The sequence below is a fragment of the Semicossyphus pulcher genome, unplaced genomic scaffold (assembly GCF_022749685.1).
Source record: "Semicossyphus pulcher isolate SPU_LCO1_2020_fin unplaced genomic scaffold, fSemPul1.0.p SCAF_1, whole genome shotgun sequence".
In the NCBI taxonomy this organism is placed as follows: domain Eukaryota; kingdom Metazoa; phylum Chordata; class Actinopteri; order Labriformes; family Labridae; genus Semicossyphus; species Semicossyphus pulcher.
This window is the reverse complement of record NW_027211603.1, coordinates 4,590,789-4,611,889: the sequence shown is the minus strand read 5'-3', so window position 1 is coordinate 4,611,889 and position 21,101 is coordinate 4,590,789. Positions and strand designations below refer to the sequence as shown.

The window sequence follows — 21,101 nt, the reverse complement described above, 5'->3', positions numbered from 1 at the left end:
AGATTATAATAATAATAATATTAATTATACAGCACCTTTAAAAGACAACTGTTTACAAAGTGCTTTAAAAAACAAGCAATCATGAACACAGTCGGTAACAAAAGAACCAAACAACATGGCTGACACAGCAAGATAATACAAAGTTAGTCCATCTGAAGGTAAAGCAATAGGACAAAAGATGTAGTTAGTTAACATGGCAGACAGGAGCATAAAGGGTAAAAGGAATTAATCAGCAAAGGAAAATAAATTAAATAGGAAGAAATAAAACAAACACAAACACAAACATCACATCACACATGACATTACATTACATAAAAGCATGTCTATAAAAGAAAGTTTTAAGAAGTGAGTTAAAAGATATTACTGATTCTGCAAAGCTTATCTCCTCAGACAGGTCGTTCCAAAGTCGAGGGGCCCTGACGTTAAAGCACGATCTCCTTGAGTTTTAAGCATCGACTTAGTAACGGGCAGAAAAGCCCCACTTAAGGATCTAAGGCTGCGAGCGGGCTCATGAGGTGTCAACAATTCTGCAATACAGCTTGGAGCCAGACTCATACGTGCTTTGAAAGTGATTCTAAAAGTAACAGGAAGCCAATGTAGGAAGGCCTGGACTGAAGTGACGTGATGTCGTCTGTTACAACCAGTAAGAAGCCTAGCTGCTGCATTCTGCACTAGTTAGAGGCAATTACGGGCCCTAAACGAGAGTATGCAATGACAGTAGAGTCGATACATTAAAAGGTTTACGTACAGTAGGCTTCACGCCATCCTGACAATATAACCCACATGTGTAACGAATCGTGAAGTGGGTTAAATTTTTGGTTACGCAAAAGTCTAACGCGTTACTTTTCTCAGTTGGTAATACAATGACGTAACGAGTTACTTTTAAAACTAACGTTACCCGACACTGGTAACGATGACTTGTTAGTTCTTGCCTCAGAAAGTTTAGTTACTGTATTTTAGGAAAGAACATTTCTTGTTTCCCCAACTGTCCTGCAAAACTTAAATTTACTGAACTCAAGAGTGCATTATCAGAATTAGATTATATTTAATTGGAGTAAATATACAAGGTTCTCTGGTTTTGCCCTGAATGCACATACGCAGAAATAGACATACAATGAACCCACTTGAGGTACAGAAACTACCGTGTACATCAAAAGATTTATATTTTAAAGGATATAAAAGTATCATATTGGTCTCACAGAAGCAGAAAAAGCTGCTTGTTGGAGTTCAACTGTGAAGGCAGTGGTTGCTTTCATGGAAGGATATTATTTATTTAAGAAAGGGCAGCAAGGAGACATCAGGCGGAGGTAGAAAAAGTTTGCTCTATACGTCCTTATATGTGGAGTCTCACTCGTTCAAATATTGAATATGGAGTTTTATGTAGGGATCGGTAACAATGTATACTGTCCGGTATTTTTATTTCAATAGCAGATTTGAGTTTCTTCAAGGGTTAAGCATTAGTCATGGAGTCGACTTTCCCCATGGCTGAAATGTAATCTCCTTGAATAAATGTTGGGATGTGTGCTGAGAGAAGGGTGCATACTCCTCTTAGTCATCTGATCAACCTTTATAAAAGTGTGATGTTTGAGCAATGCCAGCTTTAACAAGTCCCTGACGTGAATTTCTCTTCCTCTGCTGTTATACGAGTTTCATTTAACTCCAGATCGCAGAGATTGATTCCAGCTGGGTCAAAGTTGCACTAATTACAGAGATTCTCCCAGATTGGTAAAAGACGGCAGGAAATGAGTGTTAAAGGTTTCAGAAGATAGCCCACTAGCTGCTGTGTTTTTTTTCTCCACTGTAGCTGGTGGTGTGAGGGGAGAGGAGGGAGCAGCATGCAGGATTTGATTTCTCAGATGAAAAGATTATTCAGGCCGGCCACAAAAAGGAGAAACACAAAAGAGACATTTCATCAGATTTATCACCTCGGGTCCTCTGCAGACAATTAGTGGGATAAAAATGATCATAATACAGACAATGGCTTTTTCCTGGAAAGTGAAACAATGCAGACCAACCAGTGTGCTGTTTTCTAAAACCTTTAATAGCGTGTTACCTGCTGTCTTCAGCCAATCAGGGAGGATCTTGTAATTAGTGCAGCGTGGACCCAGGTGGAAACTACCCCTCACCCCTCATCTGGAGTTTAATGAGACTCAGTTGTGCTTTAATAGAAATAATTATCAAATTGACCGTCTAAAGAAGCAATTATCCAAACGTACATATAAACAGTGAAGCCAATAGATTAGATATCCCCTTCTGTAGAACTCATGTTACAGCAGAATAAGAAATTAACCGCAAAAAGGGGAAGTTTCTCATGTATGCCTTTCTTTACGCATACATACCAACCTTTAATTAATTGAAATGACATGTCGTAAATAGAGAAGTATAGGCTCCATGACCGTAATGGAAAAAGCATGCAACAGTGCAAACAGCTAAGTCAAAAGCTAATTAAGATTTCTGCAGTCTTCTTTGATGCGTCTTTCTGTTTGTAGCATGGTGTTGGCGGCTGGTATAAGATGCGTCTCCTACATCATGTCCACGTCTCGCAAAATATCATTAGCCGTAATTAGTCGGAACAGAACAAATTCCAATTCCAATCTATGACGGGTTATAAAGCCGCGGCAGTGAAAGTGAATGCAATTACAGTGCGACTGTGATACCATCAAAACAAAGACAATGGCTCCAGGCAGGACAAAACCAGGCTAATTATGTCAGGCTTGTGATGGAGATAGGAAGGTGCTGAAGGCTCATTCTTGCACCTTCAGCGAACACTTTGAGAAGGCGATAAATAGACAGAGTTTAATTGCTCCTCGCTGAGGTTACTGTGCCAGTTTCCAGTCGTGCAGACGAGGATTTTTAAAAAAGAGCACACCGTATAGTAGATGACATTTCTCCATGTGTGATAATGAGACAGACTTTAGAGGCAGCTTTGTGCGTATGATAACGCACCGTTGCAACTGTTTTCCAGCCGGTTGATTTTTAAACTTGCATTGTTCATAAAAGACAAATTGGAGGCTGCTGAAAAATATAAACAAAACAGCACAGTTCACTGCTGTCTAAGTCAGCAAAAAATAGAATAGAGGAGTCGTTAAAGGAGCCAACAATCCAGCCTCCTTCTGTGCAGCAAACTCTGTGGGGAGCTGCAATATGTGCGGTTATTATTAAAGCTGTAACTATTTACTGTGTGTGTGTGTGTGTGTGTGTGTGTGTGTGTGTGTGTGTGTGTGTGTGTGTGTGTGTGTGTGTGTGTGTGTGTGTGCGCGTGTGTGTGCGGCCCACCAGGATAAGCTGGATGTGTCAGAATTGCATTTTCTTGCAGTTTATTCCAGGAAACCTAACAACAGCAGGCGAAGGGACTCCTGATGAAGACTAGCCTTTCAGCTAACTTGCATGCATTAGCATCTGTTTTATTGTTGATTAATGTCCATTGTCCCTTTACAGAAATAGATAGATTAATACTTTATACAACCACACACCTTAGTGATTAAACAACGTGCAATACCAAAAATAATGTCTATTCACTGAATTGCCGCTCAAAGTGCTTCATATTACTGCAAAATACTGACAAACAGATCAGGACTAAAAATCTATGAGTAATAATAGTTGCTTTCCATTTGCAAATCATGTGAGATGCTTTGATGCAAATTCAATATGTGCAAGTGACGAGATTTCATTCTTGGTTCCTTAACATTACAACCTCTTTGAATTTTCCTAACAGTGTGTTCGGTAGCGCCCCCTATTGTTAAAAAATGTCAACATGAAGCCAGATTTTTTAAAAATGGCCATTTATACCTATAACCACCAGCGGGTAAAATTGACCAGATATAGAACACCGCCATTTCTGTGCTGTTCATTCCGCACGTCTAGATTGATACATTGTTTGATTGATTTCATTGATTGATACATCATCAAGTCATGAACTCCAGTTCAACATGGATAAGAGGAAGAGATGCATGAATGTAAATCAGGCATTAGATTGACTCAGTGCTTTGAGTGAAGGTGAGTCTGATGGTGGGGAGCTCTCTGGACTGTCTGCTCTTCTTTGGTTTGTTTTCTGTGAAGCACCTTGTTCACAAAGTGCTTTGCAAATAAAGTTTATTGTTGTAAATATATTTCATTGTCATGTTGTCATTTTGTAAGCTGCATAAAGACATCACATCTAGCATTTCATTATAGAACTTTGCGCTGTAAAATGACAAATAAGTTAGCACCTTGAAAATCAACACATTCTAATAGCGGGTAGATTTTACTTCAACCCCTGGCAGTTCTAGTGTCAAAAGATGTACCCTTTCAAACAAAATACAACCTCTGTTTTTTTAGTGATCCTGTGTATTTCCACTTAATGAGAATATTTATATTTAATTCAGTAATTTTAGCATGTTAACATTTGCTAATTAGCAAAGAAACACTATAACAACTAACTATAAGAAACTATAAATGGTATTATTTCTGCAGATATTTGGTCAGTACCAAAGTTATGGACAAAATTTTGTCACTTTACATGACGAGGTTGCTGGAAAAGCAGTCAGAGGATCACTGAGGTTAAGACCATGAAAGTCACGCTCTATCTCACAGATGTTGATGTAGATGACAATGTGTTTGTGGCACTGGAGGAAAAGTCACCAAAGTCATTCATCAGCAGGGGTTCACAGAGATCTGTTAGAAATGTCATGCTAAGCCTTCCTATTTCTGTTGACATATTTCAGTCTGCACCAAAGTGATGGTTGGCATGAACCTCCGATATTGCCGACAGTACAGGCATGCTGCCAGAATGGCCAGAATTAATCATTAAAATGTCTAAAATGTAATATTTAGCAGAATTAAATCTAATCAATCACTGGTGGAGAAGTTTAATCAAGAAGCTAAGTATCAATACAATAAGTAAACATTTCTGACACTCCTAGTGGCGCTGAGCTGAGAGCCATGCACACATTTTTACAAGGCTTATCTAATTTTCTTACAAACAACTCTTTCCATCCGAAAAATGTCAAATATCGATAAAAATTTCACATAGAGGCTTTAAAACCCCCAAAGACAGCAATACAAGGATAGAACTCCACTGTTTGGGTCACAACAGGCTGCTCGACTGTAAGGCTTCAATGCCACAAATAGATCCTTAACACTAAATCCTGTCTATTGATCCTGATCCCAAGAGACCAACATGCTCCGGACCAATTATATAGATTTCAGGTCTGGTAGTGCCAAATGAGATCATGTTTCCCGCATCCAAGTGAGGGCACTTGTGTCCCGCCTTGTTCCTCTGTGCTGCCTTTAATTTGACAGCAGGGGGGTAATATAGAGACATGCCTATCCCTTTAAAAGATATGGCCCTCGTGTAGATGAATAATTCAGATGGAATAATTCCTCTGAGGTTCCTGTGAGGTGGGACCAGTGTCTCGCCTCCTCCAGCTGTAGGACAGCCAGGAAGCTCATACATTAAAGATGAAAGGTTTGATAGCCTCCATCGGATTCAAAGGCTGGGATTTTTTGCCTTTAGACTTTAGAGTCGTAGCCTGGCTTAGCCGCTCGCAGCCTGTGAACTGCCCACAGCCTCATGGGCCCGCCCGCATGGGGCTTTCTCAGTAATATCTGTGACATATGCAACCCAGCTCTGCTCTGCAGTCTGAGGGGGGAGGTATAAATAGCAACAACATGGATGCAGGAGAGAATGAGACTTCACTGAAACCTCACAGCCAAGTCACTGGTGCAGCCTGCAGTAAAAAATAGAATAGTTATTTCGGTCACATTGTGCTGTTGCTGCTGTATTTGTGTTTATAAAGAATTGTAAAATGTGTCATCACCTATTTCTCCCTTTTAAACCACTTACTATCTGCTTTCACAGCAGTATCTGCAATTGAGAGCTAAATGCGGCTCTTTAATTTGCTATTTTCCTTCTCTGTTTTGTTACAAGCAGCTTGGAGTCATCTCCACCGTCAAAGAACAGACAGATCTGTTCGAGTGGAGCCAAACCTTCTGCCTGCCCAATCGCCTGACACAAACATGATAACATTTCACTGGAGCACATCACAGATTGGCATATTTTGACTTTCTAAAACAGGAGTAACGTGCACAGCGCTGATATGCACAGAAGAAAGGAACCCTGCAGGGAGACGTGGATTTATCTGCCCCTCTTGTCAACCTTCTACTGTCTTAGTTGTCCCGAGGGTAAATCTTTAATACTAAAAAGACATAAAGGCCAAACATTATTTGGTTCAAGGCACTTCTTTTTGTCTTTTGAATAACTGTCAAGAACTCTATCTGGGGAGAGAGCGATATAACTAGCCATCAATTCAATCATGCACTCTGATGCTACCCTCCAGTCAATGGATTAAATCCCTGTTGGTGCTAAAATGGCCCACAGAGTGTTCCTATTGATTTATATACAGTAGCTCTGGGTTGACATGAATCTGACAGCAGAAAATCTGATTGAGGTTAAAACACTACTAAATCTATTATGAGAAAACTGGCAGGAAAATGGAACTTTTACTCATGGTAGCATAGAAGACGCAACGAAATCATCGAGCGCCGCAGGGCACGAAGCTGCAGCTAATGTGTTTATCGTTTGGTTTCCAGGCTTGATTTTTCAGCTAAAAAAAACACGACATTATACAATGTAGAGGAGCTGAATTAAACTGATCTTTTCACAAAGAAGCACTACTAATGTAGGTTTTCCATTCAACCGTACGCCAAAACAACACCAGGAATACTCAATGAATTCTTTATCACCATAGAGCAGATGTCACTGAAACACTAAAACGGACAGCCTGTGTGGTCTTAAGGTGATACGGACAGACCACAGGGCCAACAGTGCTGAAGAACATGTTCTTCATTTTGAACATCTCACCCTGAACAGTGCTTGACAGGCCATGTGAATAATACAGGACCGCACCAATCAGTCTTACCAGCCGGAGCATCACTGCTGCAAAGTATTAAAGGCAAAACACCAAGCTGTTCTGCACTCAGGAAACAAAGTGCAACAGGAAGTAACTACGTCCCCTTGTCCAAAAAAAGTGCACATTTACAAAGAACAAAACAAAGTTTACCTTTTTGAACTTAAATATCATGAACATGTAGGGGCGGATCAAGGCCAGGAGTGGCCTGGGCCCCCATTGAAATCTGATTGGCCACCCCAGGTGCCACCCCAAAATCCTTAATCATGATTTGCCTTGTCATAGGCACAACAGTCAAAGGCAGGATGTTAAAATCAACTATTTGGGCTGTGATGCAACCACTGACTGTATATAAAGACGGACGACTTTGTACTGTCATTGCACAAAATTGAAGCCGGAGCTGTGCAGTAGAAACCCGGCAGGTGGAGCCGTCGTAGCCACTTCCGCTAACTATAACACACACTCATCTTACCGGGAAAAAAACAGCAAAGATCCAGCACGTCGGCCTGTTTAACAGCAGAACAGCTGTCTTCATCAGGAGTGCCCCAGTTTGGCCACCCCAGTGAAAAAAAGGTCTGGATCTGCACACGTGTATATGTGCTGTTTTCCAGTGAATAGATGTCAAAAGTGATCAGCAAACAATCACAGTATGTTTACTTATCCGTTTTACATAAGGTACACTTTATGTGAACTTTTTTGGAATAGTGGTTACTCGAGTCGTACGGCTGACCAGTTGGAGGTGGGTTGTCAATTACTTGCTTAAGGCAACAAGCCCACATAGCTACATCTTCACAACGGGCCAGAGACTGCCCACTACATTGTATTTTTAACATGTGAAAGCAGAGTTAGAGCTGTGAGCCTGTAGAGGAGCTGTCCACCCAGCCGTGGTGCTGATTACTGTTTTTCTCACATGAGGCTCATTTTCCTTTACTTCCATGACAATATACATCACATAAACATGTCACATATACAATCTGCCAACCCTCGATCTTCTTCAGGGGAGATTGTTTTTGTGCTATAGTGGCAATTTATGGCAGATGATTATGATATTGGTCCTGTGAAGCAACAACAACACATGGGGAAAACACATGATTACAATAAGAAAGCTGTTAAACGCAGCTTTGGTGACAGTTCACTAAGGAGTCTTTTTCTTTACAGGTGAATGTCTGCTTTTTTTCTCTGTCACTTCCACTTTCACACACTGTCAAAATCCCCACATCCACCATTCAGCCTTCATCATATCTGACAATGATCTTTCTGCCCACATTCCTCGAGCTTATAAGTCCCTGAATGGTCTTCAAATATCTTTACTATTGTGTCTCTGTCTTTCAGACTAAACTATTCCACAACCCTGCCTTGTTTCTTCAAAGTCCTGTATTTGGACTCTCAGATCATTGGGACACACAAAAAAACAGTAAGTTCTTAGACATTTAGCTAACAGAAAATAGCAGAAAATGGAGGCAGCATGAATGACCTGTTGATTAGGTGCTAAAATGTATCATTTACAAGCCAATTACTGAAGAATAATAGATAAAAACTGTGTTAAAATATTTCTAAAACATGGTCACATGAGGCGCAGATAACTGTTCCACACAAGCGGTATCTGGTGGGGTGTCGGATCAGAGTTGTACACTCCCTGATGGTTGGGAGATGACAGAGATAAAAACATACGCCATTACAGATAATTAGGAGCTTTTCTATTCAGAGTATTCAGGGACAGTAATGATTGTAATCAGCAGTAATCGGCATGCCCTGCCACAATTCAGCCTGAAAACCCTCGGGGAATCATTTTCACATCTGCAATTAGAGACTATCATTATTACAACGGAACACTTCTGAAGTCTAGACTGATCTATTGTAAGAGAGAACTTTTATCTGCATGAAATATCTCTGTTATTCTGTTGGGCAAAAAGGCATCAATAAAGACCTTTTTCTTCGGTGATCCTCCCCCTGATTCATCTTTTTATATTCCATTTGGATATTCCCTGTTGTTGTGTACCATTCCAAGTTTGTATTTTGACAACTGAGGACTGGTGAGAACTGCTTCTGCTGGGTTTAATTTGCAAGCAGTGAGAGTGAAAGTTATCATGCACTCTAAATCAAAACCCAAAATGCAGTCTCGGGTCTATTTTCTGATCATTTGAATGTAGAAATCAGCGTCTGTGTTTATTTTTCTGTGACAAACTTCTTTCCTGTATGATTGGTGCAAAATGAGCGACTGACAAAACAAGCCGATGATGGTTTCATCAAAGTTTAATGGAATGAATGTTTTTTTTTTCATTAGGCTTCACTTTTACCTGCACTGGAAATATTCGAAAAGGGAATAAAAATACATTTCCATGTCCAGGTAGTGTAAGGTCAGCCTTCCCGCCTACTTTTAACCTGATGGTGTGATCGCTACCTCTCGTCACTAACACAAAAATGCGTCCATGAAAATATGAATCCCTCTATCCCACTTTCGGCCCTTCCAGTCGAGGCAGATGTCTGTTCACCATGAGCCTGGTTCTGCTCGAGGTTTCTGCCTGTTAAAAGGAAGTTTTTCCCACTGCTGCCAAATGTTGCTAAGTGCTGCTCATGGTGGGTCTCCCTCTAAATGATTTCAGTCAGACAACTAACGTTGTTATAGTTTGAAATATGTATTGCAGCAGCAGAACATAGCTTGACCTCATCACTCCTTGCTGATTTATTTTACACGCAGAAATTGAGGAGTGATGAGATAATATCTTAAACCCCCCTTTCGGAGCCTGCAGGTGGATGCTGGGGTGGTGGTGGGGCTGAAAGTAAGAGCGCAGTACTGGTGCAGGGCAGCGATGGCAATGACGTGATGTGGAAGTGACGTATATCAATTATTAAATCAGTGCAGCTCGAGTTGTCTGCCTGAACTAGCTTGCAGGCGTCACCCCATAAAACAAAGGGTACAAGCTAGACGTGCTCTTTTTGTTCAGTGTCTTGAGATAACTATGCTTATTATTTTAGTGCTACATAAGAAAAAATTTATTGATTCATTAATAATGAAGACCTGTATGCTTTTTTCTGTCAAGGTTAAGTACCCACAGTAACTTAAGCTTCCTGATTATTTGGGCTGTGCTGTTCAGTTCCACTGAGCTGTATTTTTGCCCTTTTGCCCAAGGCCAATGTCCCCTCTGAGACAATGAAGTTTATCTAATCTAGCAGAAGTCCAGTCAAAAGTCTGGGAGAGAAACAAATAAACACATTTTGAAGGAACAAAACAATTCCGTATTATATTTTATTATGTATTCCTGGAAGTGCAATTGACTGACTCTTAAAACTGAAAACTTTAGCTGTTGGATTTTTGATGTTTTTAAAGCATTTGTTGTGTGCAATAAAAACACTAAAAGATTGTTCTGGAAAAAAAACTAAACCATGAGTATGAGTGTATGAGTGCAGCTGTGGCTCAGTGGCGGAGTCGGTCGTCTTTTAATCAGAAGGTCGGAGGTTCGTTGGGCATTTTTGGTAGCAGCCTTTGCCATCAGTGTGTGAATGGGTAAATGTGACATGTAGTGTAAAAGCAGAGCAAAGCAAAGACTAGAAAAGTGATATATAAGTGCAGTCCATTTAATCAAGCGGCAACCTCCGGTGTTTAAGAATGAAGCCAATGTGGAAGTGCAAAAAACTGCAGTTCCTCGAGTGGCCACTTGAGGCTCCAGAAAATAATAAACAACATGACAGCAGATGGGAAAAAGCCATTTTTTTACGGCAGAAGTAAACATTTTTACAGCCTGGTTAAAAAACGGTTTTGTTATAAATAGCTAATTGTATTGTTCAAGATAATTGTACAGGGTACACGTCCATTATTTATACAGTCTATTTGAGAGACTTGGTCCAATTGTTTTTCCCAGTCCAGTACAGCTCAGTAGCACAGGTGTTTGTAGGAATGAGCAGCTGACAATCTGTAAAACGTTTGCTGAAAACTACAGAGCCCATTTTTGCAGGAAATTCTGTTTAAAAAAAAAAAAATCTAATTCCAATTTGTGACCCAATTTGACATTTTCAGTGGGTAAGAATGGGATTCAAGCGAGTGTGTCGGGTTTGGAAATTGTTGAGAGACAGGCAGCCTACCAATTGTGCACACACTTACATGTTTTAAAGACGTTGTTTGACTAATGCTCCTGCAGTTTGTGCTCTGATTATTTTGCATCTTTGCAGCTCTGTTGGTAGAATAAAGTTCACCTAAAATAGTGACAAAGGGACATGGCCGGCTTTCACCCTGATGTTGCTGACGTTTGTAGCCGTGATGTTTACTGAAAGTCAATTTCAATCACATTAGTTGTCCACTTCCTGTAGTCCTGGTCAGGATTTTAGAGGGCAAAGTGTTGGAACAGCAGCTGGTTACTGTCTGCTTTCCACTCTTAACAAAGTGCCGGCTGCACTGTTTGCCCCTTGTTTGAGAAACATTTTATTTTTCTGACAGCAATTTCCGACAATTGAGTGATTTTGCCAATTTTGTTGTTCATAACACACCGATTTCAGCTTTCACAATACATGCTTTTTTTCCTAACAGCCAATACTTTTCCACAAGCACTCAACAGAAGAGGCAGCTGCACACCTTTTGATCTGGTCCAGAAAAGATGCTGCATAAGAGACCTGTGCGATGACCTCTGTGTTACCAGTCTACTAGTCTGTGGGGTGGACACACACATCCTCAAGAAAGTCAGTCTTTCATACACAGGACTTTTACCCAGCAGACTAGAGTTTGAGTCCATGTCTTGTTAACATTTAAGTCCAGGTTAAACAGCAACTTCTTATTTTTACACTTCAGTTTTTGTACGGATCACTCAGGCTGTTTGGGCAAAATGAATAAAAAGGGCTCCAGCTATATGCCATGGGGTACCAGCACACAGAAAGCTGTGATGCGAAACGACAGGGACATTTTCAACTTCAGAGGCATCCAATGAGAGCTCATTGTCTCACACACAAGAGTGTGCGGAGGCTCACACATTTTTCAACGTGTATCATTGCCATTGGAAAGGCACCTGAGAGGGCACTTTATCATTTTTTATCTGCTAGAGAGGCATCCATGAGGGCACTTTCGCACTGTTTTTTTTCGCACATGGGGGCACCAGAGAGGGCGATCGCCTCCCCTACCCTCTGAGTACACCAATGGTACAGATAACATGTACATTTGTGAGGTTCTCCTGGCTGCAGCTTTATAATAAATGGATATATGGTAAATGGTACTTGTGTTGCGCTTTTCTAGTCTTTGCGCCCACTCAAAGCTGCTTTTACACTATATGTCACATTCACACACATTCATACACGGATGGCAGAGGCTGCTACATAAAGTGCAGTCATCACATTCATACCCATTGGCGATGCCACCGGGAGCAATTTGGGGTCCAGTCTTGCCCAAAGACACTTCGACATGTAGACTGAGGGAGCTGAGGATCGAACCACCAACCTTCTGATTGACAGACGGCCGACTACCACTAAGCCACAGCCGCACCAATATACCGTATAAGAGTATGGTGTCACAAGACAAACAAAATAACAACATTGACAAAATACTCAACTATCCTTTCTCGACATCAGAGATTAGGTATCAACACTGGGGCAGTGTTTAGCTCTGTCGGCTCACAACGAGAAAGTTCCTGATTGGAATCCTGGTTCGGACAAAGTGTGCCTTTCTGTGTGGAGTTTGCATGTTCTCCCCGTGCAGGTGTGGGTTCCTAAGTTGGGTTTCTAAGTTGAAAAAAAGACATTAATTGTGAGCCCGAAATTTTGTCGTCCTCTGTGCTTCAGTCATGTGATTGACAGGCGACCAGTCCAGGGTGTACCCCGCTTTTTGCTCAATGACAGCTGGGATAGGCTCCAGCCCCTCTGCGACCCTTAACAGGATATGTGGCATAGATAACGGACGGATGGACGGGCGGGCGGCTTACTGACAAAATAAAGCCGCCTGTCCATAAAGGTGAAAAGATGATAGAAATTAAAGTGCCAGAATCTACAAGTCAACTAAAAGTTGTCTTTTCCGTCAAAACTTGCTGGATTTGTCGTTGCTGCATTGCATTCTGGTCCATCCTCCACTGCTCTTGGTTTATTCATTTTTCTGGTAGTCCTGTATGGTTGTTAAACATCTGTGCCAACTGTCAGAACAAGAGAGGGCCCTTACGCTGCATCTAAGGGACTGACTACAAAAGACGTCTGCAGCTGATGTTGAGACATTTTAGACAGTTCCTTCAGCAATTAAGCTCCTCTTTGATGTCTTGGACACATCTTGATGCACGCGATGCATAACCACATTGTGCCAATTATTTACAAAGGTGAAAACAAATACACATCTAAACAAAAGATGGACCAAGAACTGCACTGTAAATGAGCCATAGATCTTTTGGACAGTGGTGAAGTGTCTCAGAATCGATTCCTGCTTAAAAATGAGAAAGAAAGTTTTGAATGGAATCGACAGGAGGGTCGATTAAACTTTAATTAGGGACCATTGTAGGAGTGAAACCAGACTGCAGAGTTCTTTTATGTTTGGAATAATTGGGCTAAAAGGCTGATAGGAGGCGTGCCTATAGATTTCAGGGATATCAGGATCAAGGCTGCATTTACCATTTAACTGTTTAACATTAATGATTCTGAGTCAGGGAGGCGATGAAGGAGACAGGGATCTATATGCTGACCTGACAGGTTCACAGATAGGAGAGGGAGTCTCCTCGTGTGCAGCTTTGGAAGTCTCTTTTTTTCAGGATGTTAAAATGTGTTCAGATAATTTAAATAAGCAGTAAGTCGTAGCAGGAATAAGAGACTTAAAGGTCGTTTTGGCTCTAATTGGGAAAATTAGGTTTTCAAATAGTGGGAATGTTAAAGGCTAATCTCACATTACACAGCAATACAAAACAAATCAGAAGAAACACTTGGAAACTGAGGTCATGTGACGTAGCCTCACCAATCAGCCATCAAGTGTTCCATCAGTGTCACCACAAGTCTGATGCCATGCTAGCAGTCCCGTGAGGCTGCCGATGATACACCAGAAATCAAACCGACCTTTGCTTTTCTTAGATATTTATCTTTATACAGCACTGGAAGAAAATGAGAAAGTTTTTCCTGAGTGTGGCATTAAGGGAAAGGTCATGTTGTTACCTAAATCAAAAGGAGTTTATCCTTTGAACAGCGGTCATTTTAGGACATCTTAGGCCCAATCTCCACACTCACGGACTCACGGACTTTGAGGCGCATTCCCGGTAAGTGCGTGAGTGCCTAGTGCTGTCCCACTGTCAGATCAGCAAGTGTGAGAGGGCTCTGATGCAGACTTTCTGTGAGTACGCATATCTGCAGACTTTCCTGTGGGACTTACCCAGGGTTCATAGCGAACTTGGTGACGTATGCAAACGTGATTGTCCAGCCCCACACTAAATGTAAACAAATGTTCCTACAGTGAAGTAGGATCAATAAAGTCTGAACAAACAAAATAATACATGTAAACAATGCGAGCATGGACTGTGACGGGAACCGCAAATATATTTATCTGTAAGGGACAACAATTAAATATTCGCAAATGATTAACATTAATGCCTTTCTGACTTCTGATAGTTTGTTAAATAAAGCTGATCTTATCTCAAAATATGTAAACACTGTCAGACACACAAATACGTGCTGCAGGTCAGCTTTTTTACTTATTAGATTTAACGGCCCGTCTGGTTTCCAGGCAACGTGTGATGCCATGATAGTGTGTCCCATTCCTCATTTTTATGCAGTTCTCGAACGCTCACGCCTGACGCCATTAATTCTGTGAGTGTTCGGTGCTTCGGCTTTAGGGTGGAGATTGTGATTGGGCCTTAGACTCAAGTAGTGCGGCAGTCTTGGTTGCCCTAATCTCTATTTACAGATTGTACATATAAATGTACAATCTGTACAGGCTACATCATTGTCAGACTGTAGCTGATGGGATCAAAGATTGTGGTTGCCCAAATAATACCGTCAAACTTTCATCTATGCGTCCCATAAGTTGCTGGGAAACTGACCCATGAAACACCTGCACAACTATGATACGCTTACTGAATTTTCACAATCAGAATTGGAATTCAAGGAGTGTTTTCAAACAGACCAGAGGATAATTAGAAAAATATTCAAAATGAGGTCGACCAGAACATTTCCAAATCGAGAGACGAATATCAAAACTGGCAGCAGCCTGATGTGGCACCAATTAACCAACAGTTAAAGAGGAATTAGCACTTCACTCAATTCACATTTCACACTCCTGGTCTTGAGTTTAAAAAAAAAAAACTCATGACGAACCTCATGATCACAGCTGATTGCAACCATGATGCCTGCTAGGATCTACTCAGTCGTTAGACAGACTGACGCACAGACTCGCATCTAGCAGAATCACAATGGGGCCCTACCTGACCAAAATAGACTGAAGGTGATTTGGACACAGCGGGACTGAGGAGCACAGTCAGGTCTTAGTATAAGGAACCAAGTGAATCCCCCGAAGGCTAAAGGGGTTATGGTGATTAGAGCTTCATGATATTAGAAAAAATATGTGCAGATATTAATAATGAACAGAACAAAACAAGCAAACAAATAAGGCAGAAAGAGATAAATAAAACTAGCACTGAAAACAGAAGGAAGGTGGTGAATTATAGTCCAAAGGCCGTGGTGAACAGACGGGTTTTGAGGGTGTTTCTGAAGATGCAGATAGGGAGGCGGGCGTTGCGGATCTCTGCAGGCAGAGAGTTCCAGAGGGTGGGGGGCCGCAACACCGAAGACTCGGTCCCCAACGTTTCAGAGGCGAGAGTGAGGGATGGAGAGCAGGACCACAGACTCCCGGGATGGGGTATAGGGATGGAGGTGGTCCTTTGGGTACTGGGGGGGCAAGGGAATGGAGAGACTTGGTGAGGAGGATTTTATAGGTGATGCAGGACTTGACAGGGAGCAAGTGGAGGTGGATGAGGGTGCCAGTGATGTGCTGCCAGGGCTTGGTGCGGGTGAGAACCCTGGAGGCTAAGTTTTGGACATACTGGAGCCTATCCAGGGCTTTGCTGGGAACCCCGGACAGGACTCCACTGCAGCAGTCCAGGCGGGAGGTGATGAATGCATGTATGAGGGGTCTCTGCCAAGGAGTCGGAGAATTTGAATTTGGGTACTTTAAAAGTATTTTTTCTGCTAACAGGGCTAACCACGCTTCAACCCTCTGCCTGCAACTTTTACACTAAAAATAACATGTCTGACTTTTTACACGTAATGGATCCTTGCCGACTCTGTTACTGTATCCGTAACTTTTCAAATCTAAAGCTCTAGGTCTTATACTGCCTGTGACACACACAAACTTGCCCTGAACGTGCGATGCAGGTGCAGCCACACATTCTGCAAATGGTCAACTTATGCAGCTACCATTGTTCACCATCACCAGGATGAGGTGCCACCGATTGTGATAATGCACACGCTAAAAAGCCACCTCACATACCCAAGTGCCTGCCTCAGTTATCCAAGGGGCATTATCTGTGACGGTAGCGTGTGAAGTGTGCATGTTTACAGCCAGGTGATACACAGACTGCACTGTCAGTACACCATGTACTTTTCTTGTAGATTAGAGTTGAGTGAGTTTTCATTTTGTCCAGGTGTTTCCTTAAATGTCATCCATGTCTTTACGTGAGCTGAGCACCTTCCGTAATCAAATGAGGAAAGTGGTGTGTGTGTTTGAAGTGCAAGCAGACCAACAGATCCACCACACATCCACAGGGGGTTACCAAAATACAAGCTGATAACCACCATGAGAAGAATTTTCAATCTAAATCAACACTGGGGCGTCCGGGGGGGTCTGAGGAATGAGGCTGTCAATCTGGGTTCCGATGTAGGATGAGAAAGGAGGTCAGCCCCCTCCTACACTGATGTAACTTTATTCGATACATCTCAGGAATTCCTACAATGTCAGGAATCCCAGTACACACTATTACAAATATGCGGATATGTTCGTTATTAGCTGAGCTATGTTCCAATCTGCTCCTTTGTGAAGGATTATAAGCATTTTTCTCTCTTCAAGACTGGATGCCACCCAGATAAGGACCTTTGATTCGAGGCTGTATTCTGTCTTCATTAAGTGCACTGGTGCATTCTACCGTTGAATATGTGAGAGAAGAGATGCTGAAATCTGTTTTCTAATGCAAACCATCTGTTGTTTGTAAATCCCTGTCTGAGCTGGAGACTGGGAAGACTGGTCCCAGTGTCCAGCCAAACATGCTGCCAGAGCCGTCTCTTCCTCTCTTGGTGCTGTCGACACTAATTGGAACAGCACATTGTGCTTTTTTCCAGCCATTTCAGCAGCATTACAATATGTTCCTGCACAATTTATGCAATCAAACAGATGAAATATGATATCAGGCTCAGGGCACAACATGATTGCGAACACCATACATAAATCATCTTGAATAATCACTGACCCAATCAGCCGCAGAGGCTCCGTGCACAGCTTGTACTAGACAGCTAATCATGGACTGTTTGCTGCTGTCACTTATCAGAACACCGACATCTCCACTTTTTAAAAGATCCTGCAGGTTTCGGAAACTTTGGCAGCAGTGGCTCTGTGGAGCCATCTGGGTTACAGGGCCATGAAAGCAGCACAAGGGGGGGGCAATGCGTTAAATGGGTCACATCACAAGCATCCGCTCCAACACTCACAGGTCCAGTTCTCCCTGCTGGATTCGCCTCCTGCTTCCCACACTATCTGGCTGCTGCACCTCGACCCTGGGAGCCTGGAAACCTTAGGGAGAGCAGCTTGGAGTAGGATTGTGTTTCTGTGTGTGTGTGTGTGTGTGTGTGTGTGTGTGTGTGTGTGTGTGTGTGTGTGTGTGTGTGTGTGTGAAGTACAAAAAAAGCGAGGTTGTGTATCCCTTATGGCCTCCAGCCTTGAATCTTGGACAGCTTCACCTCGGCAGAGTTGCCCAATCTGCCCTGCCTTCATTCATACAGAGCCAGTGGCACACAGAGCCAAGCACTCTAAAAAATAAAACACACACACACACACACTTACACACAAAACTGCTCTACTCTTCCGATATGAGTCTCAACACCCAGTGCTGCTTATTTGGGATTCAGGCTGTTGGTGTTTGTGCCAGTATCTTCGAGTTTGAATATTTTCTTGCCAGAAAAGTAAAAAAAGACACCAAAACTTTGCGTTTCCGTCCAGGTTGGAACAGACTTGATCCGTCATGGGACCAAAGAACTCTCCAATGGGATTTAAATACGACTCTCTGCATATTGCACTTGAGTACTGAGCTTTTAAAAATGACCTTAAACAGCTTAATTAGTAAAAGAATGTTTTAAATAAGAGCTGCGACAATTCATTGATCAAAAGGAAATTTGTTTCCATGACATTTTGAAAATTCATTAAATGGCAAATGGGCTGCAGTTATATAGCGCTTTTCTAGACTCGTGACCACTCAAAGCTGCTTTTACACGACATGTCACATTCACACATTCATACACACATTCACAGCAAAGGCCTAAGTGCCAATCTCCAATCAGATCTATGCCCATTCATACACCGATGGCTCTGCCACCGGGAGCAATTCGGGGTTCAGCGTCTTGCTCAGGACACTGCAGTCAGGAATCGAACCTTCCGTTGAGAGAAGAGCGACTCTGCTTTTTCTGCTTTTTGTCATTTTACATAAAGTTTGAGGCATTGAACATTTAGTTTGACAGTTTGATCTCTGAGAATTTGTGATGAGCATTTTCTGCAACTTTGTGACATTTTATATGCTGAACGATTAACTGATTGATTGTAATAATAATCCACTGACTAATGCACCTGGAAAGGAAACCATTGGTTTCAGCACTAAATAAGATAATTTCAGTTTTTCCTGCTTCAGTCAAGCAAGAAGAACACAAACTAGCAACTAAGTCTCTCTCTTCTCTAACTGTATCTCACTCTTTCCTCTTTCTACCGCTGAGTCCTTTTCAGAGAAGACGAAGTAAGAAAAGCAAAGTTATCTGCTGACCCGGTAGCACATCTCAAAACACGCTCCAGCTTCTGTCAGTAGTTTATCACTGTTATCTTCCTGTTATGACTGAAACACTTTCTCTTTCCTTGAAACATCCCAGCCACATGCTGCGTGCCCTTCAAGGTCCTCACACTGCAATACACCTGATAAACACTAACCAGCCTTTTTTTTAGGAGTACACAACACTAGATGTCATTGGAAACAGTGAAAGTGTTGTAAAATTCCTTCACACACAGGCAGCGCACTCGTGTGTGTCCGGCCGGAGTCTGAGCATCTGCTGCCCGGGACAAATTAAATGTGGAGTAATTATGGAGAGGATGCTCCCCGGAGTGTTTCCGTCTCAGCATCCCGGCTAATACTGTGGCACCAAAAGGTGTGGCGCTGCGTGGCATTAGCTCGCACTTATTAATGAAACAAAGAGCGTGCGTGCGCGTGTGTGTGTGTATGTGCGTGAAAGCAGCCATGAAACAGAAGACAAAGACATTTCTGAACTTGAGCAGTGGACAGTGTGGATTGAAATGATCAGCGTGAGTGCGTGCGTTACCTCGGAACAGGAAGGCTTTGCTGCTGTTGTGAAGCCCAGCCACTTGGGTAATTCCATAGGTGGCATTTGCCAAGTCAAGTTCATTGATGATATCAATCTGGTAGTCTTGATCTGATCCGAAAGCCAAAGCTGTGCAAGAGAAATGAAGGTTAGATGATGTCACGCTGAAAGGATTAAACCTGCAGGGTTCAACTGAAGCTCTAATTCATTAAAAATGCTGCTAATGCGTGTTTCACTGCTTAAAATGGCTGGTTGTGTAAAAAGTCACGCATTTTTTTTCTATTTTAACGCGGGGAGCTGCCCACTAAAATGCACCGTATCTGACCGCTGCCCACACCTGTGTTCTCCACGGGCTGTAGGTGCACTGAGCGCGCGCGTTAAGGTAAAAAAAAAAAAGGTGACATCTCTTTTACCTTATCTGCATCCTGGATGTTTTCAAATATTAACTCTGCAAACTGCATGTTGTTAAAACAAACAACACGCTGCAGTCCAGAGTAACTACAAGAAAATCTGACAAGCTTGCGCGCAAGGTGCGAACTGAGGAGCGTAAAATCCGTTAAGAAGCGCGTGACACTTGCAACAAAATTCCTCATTGCGATCAAACGGTGCCGCACTGCTTGTACTTACCTGGTTTGGTAAAAAAGAAAAGGGATAACAAAGCCACGTAAATATCCATTTGCGTTGGAGTTGCGCTGTACAGAGTCCTCAGTCGTGCGCTCCGCTGCGTATCCACACTAACCCGCTCTGGTCCGTCTGGCGATGTGCGCCGCTCTCACCTCGCCTGAATGTGGAGGAAAGGAGGAACGATCCACAACACAAGACAGGGGGTTCCCTCACTTCAAATCATCAGCCGTTTATAGTGTTTGAATGCGTCCTAATGTTCGCTGCATGATATCAGCAGTGACAAACGTCTGCGTTTATTCGAGCGACTTATTTCCGACTACAGGCGGAAAGTAAGAGAATAATTTCAACCCTCAATCTGCAAAGTTCCCCCCGCGTGCAGACCAGAGAAACTTCTAGTTTCGGAGGTGAGAAAAGGCTTTTCAAAGGAAGTCTGTGAGTGGAGGGTATATGGGAAGTCTCTGTAATAGATAGGTAGGCTGCTCGCGCTTTTCAAAGAATTTCTTGTCTCGCGGGACAAATTAACAACACCGCCGCTCACAAAGAGGAACACATTTTATTAAGCGTGTGAAGCACTGTAGCCTGCTGAATCAAGTGTTTGCTCTGTATGAGAACCTTTTATAACAACACAAACACATAAAAGGAGCCGTGCGTCTCCTCTCTGCTTTGTAAAACATCCCCCATCACATTCTCCATTTCCTGAATCGACCTCTCCTCCTCCCACCTCCTCCGTGCCTCGCAGAATCTCTGGGATTTATAAGCACTGCTGCCCCAGTCCTCTCTCCTCTGGGGCCTGTCCTTATTGAGAACCATTAATCATACCCTTTCCCTGCCTGCCTCTAATTTGTGTACATTGTCAGGTTGTCCGGGTTACCTGCATCAACACAAACTAGTGACGGAGAGGCACCAGCGGCGCCTAGTGATTATACAGTGTGTGTTTGTGTGTGTGTGTGTGTGTGTGTGTGTGTGTGTGTGTGTGTGTTCTACACCTGGGATTGGTGTCATGCCTGCTTCAGGAGGCAGGCTACTATTCCCCCGTCTCAAATTAGTCTGTAAACAATAGCAGCACTCTGTAAGCCTACCCACTGA

At 42.5% G+C, this 21,101-nt stretch overlaps 1 protein-coding gene across 1 annotated transcript in view; it reads right to left on the bottom strand.

The window, feature by feature from the left end:
- The window catches only part of LOC138605202 (protein kinase C-binding protein NELL1-like), a 317,647-nt gene extending 297,542 nt beyond the window's left edge, over positions 1-20,105 (bottom strand). The window contains exons 1-2 of the mRNA XM_069677358.1: positions 20,019-20,105; positions 19,392-19,520 (exon numbers count right to left, since the gene is read on the bottom strand). Coding sequence (XP_069533459.1) covers positions 19,392-19,520; positions 20,019-20,067 — 178 coding nt within the window. The 5' untranslated portion in view covers positions 20,068-20,105. The remainder of the gene's footprint in view (positions 1-19,391; positions 19,521-20,018) is intronic.
- Positions 20,106-21,101: the final 996 nt, after the last annotated feature.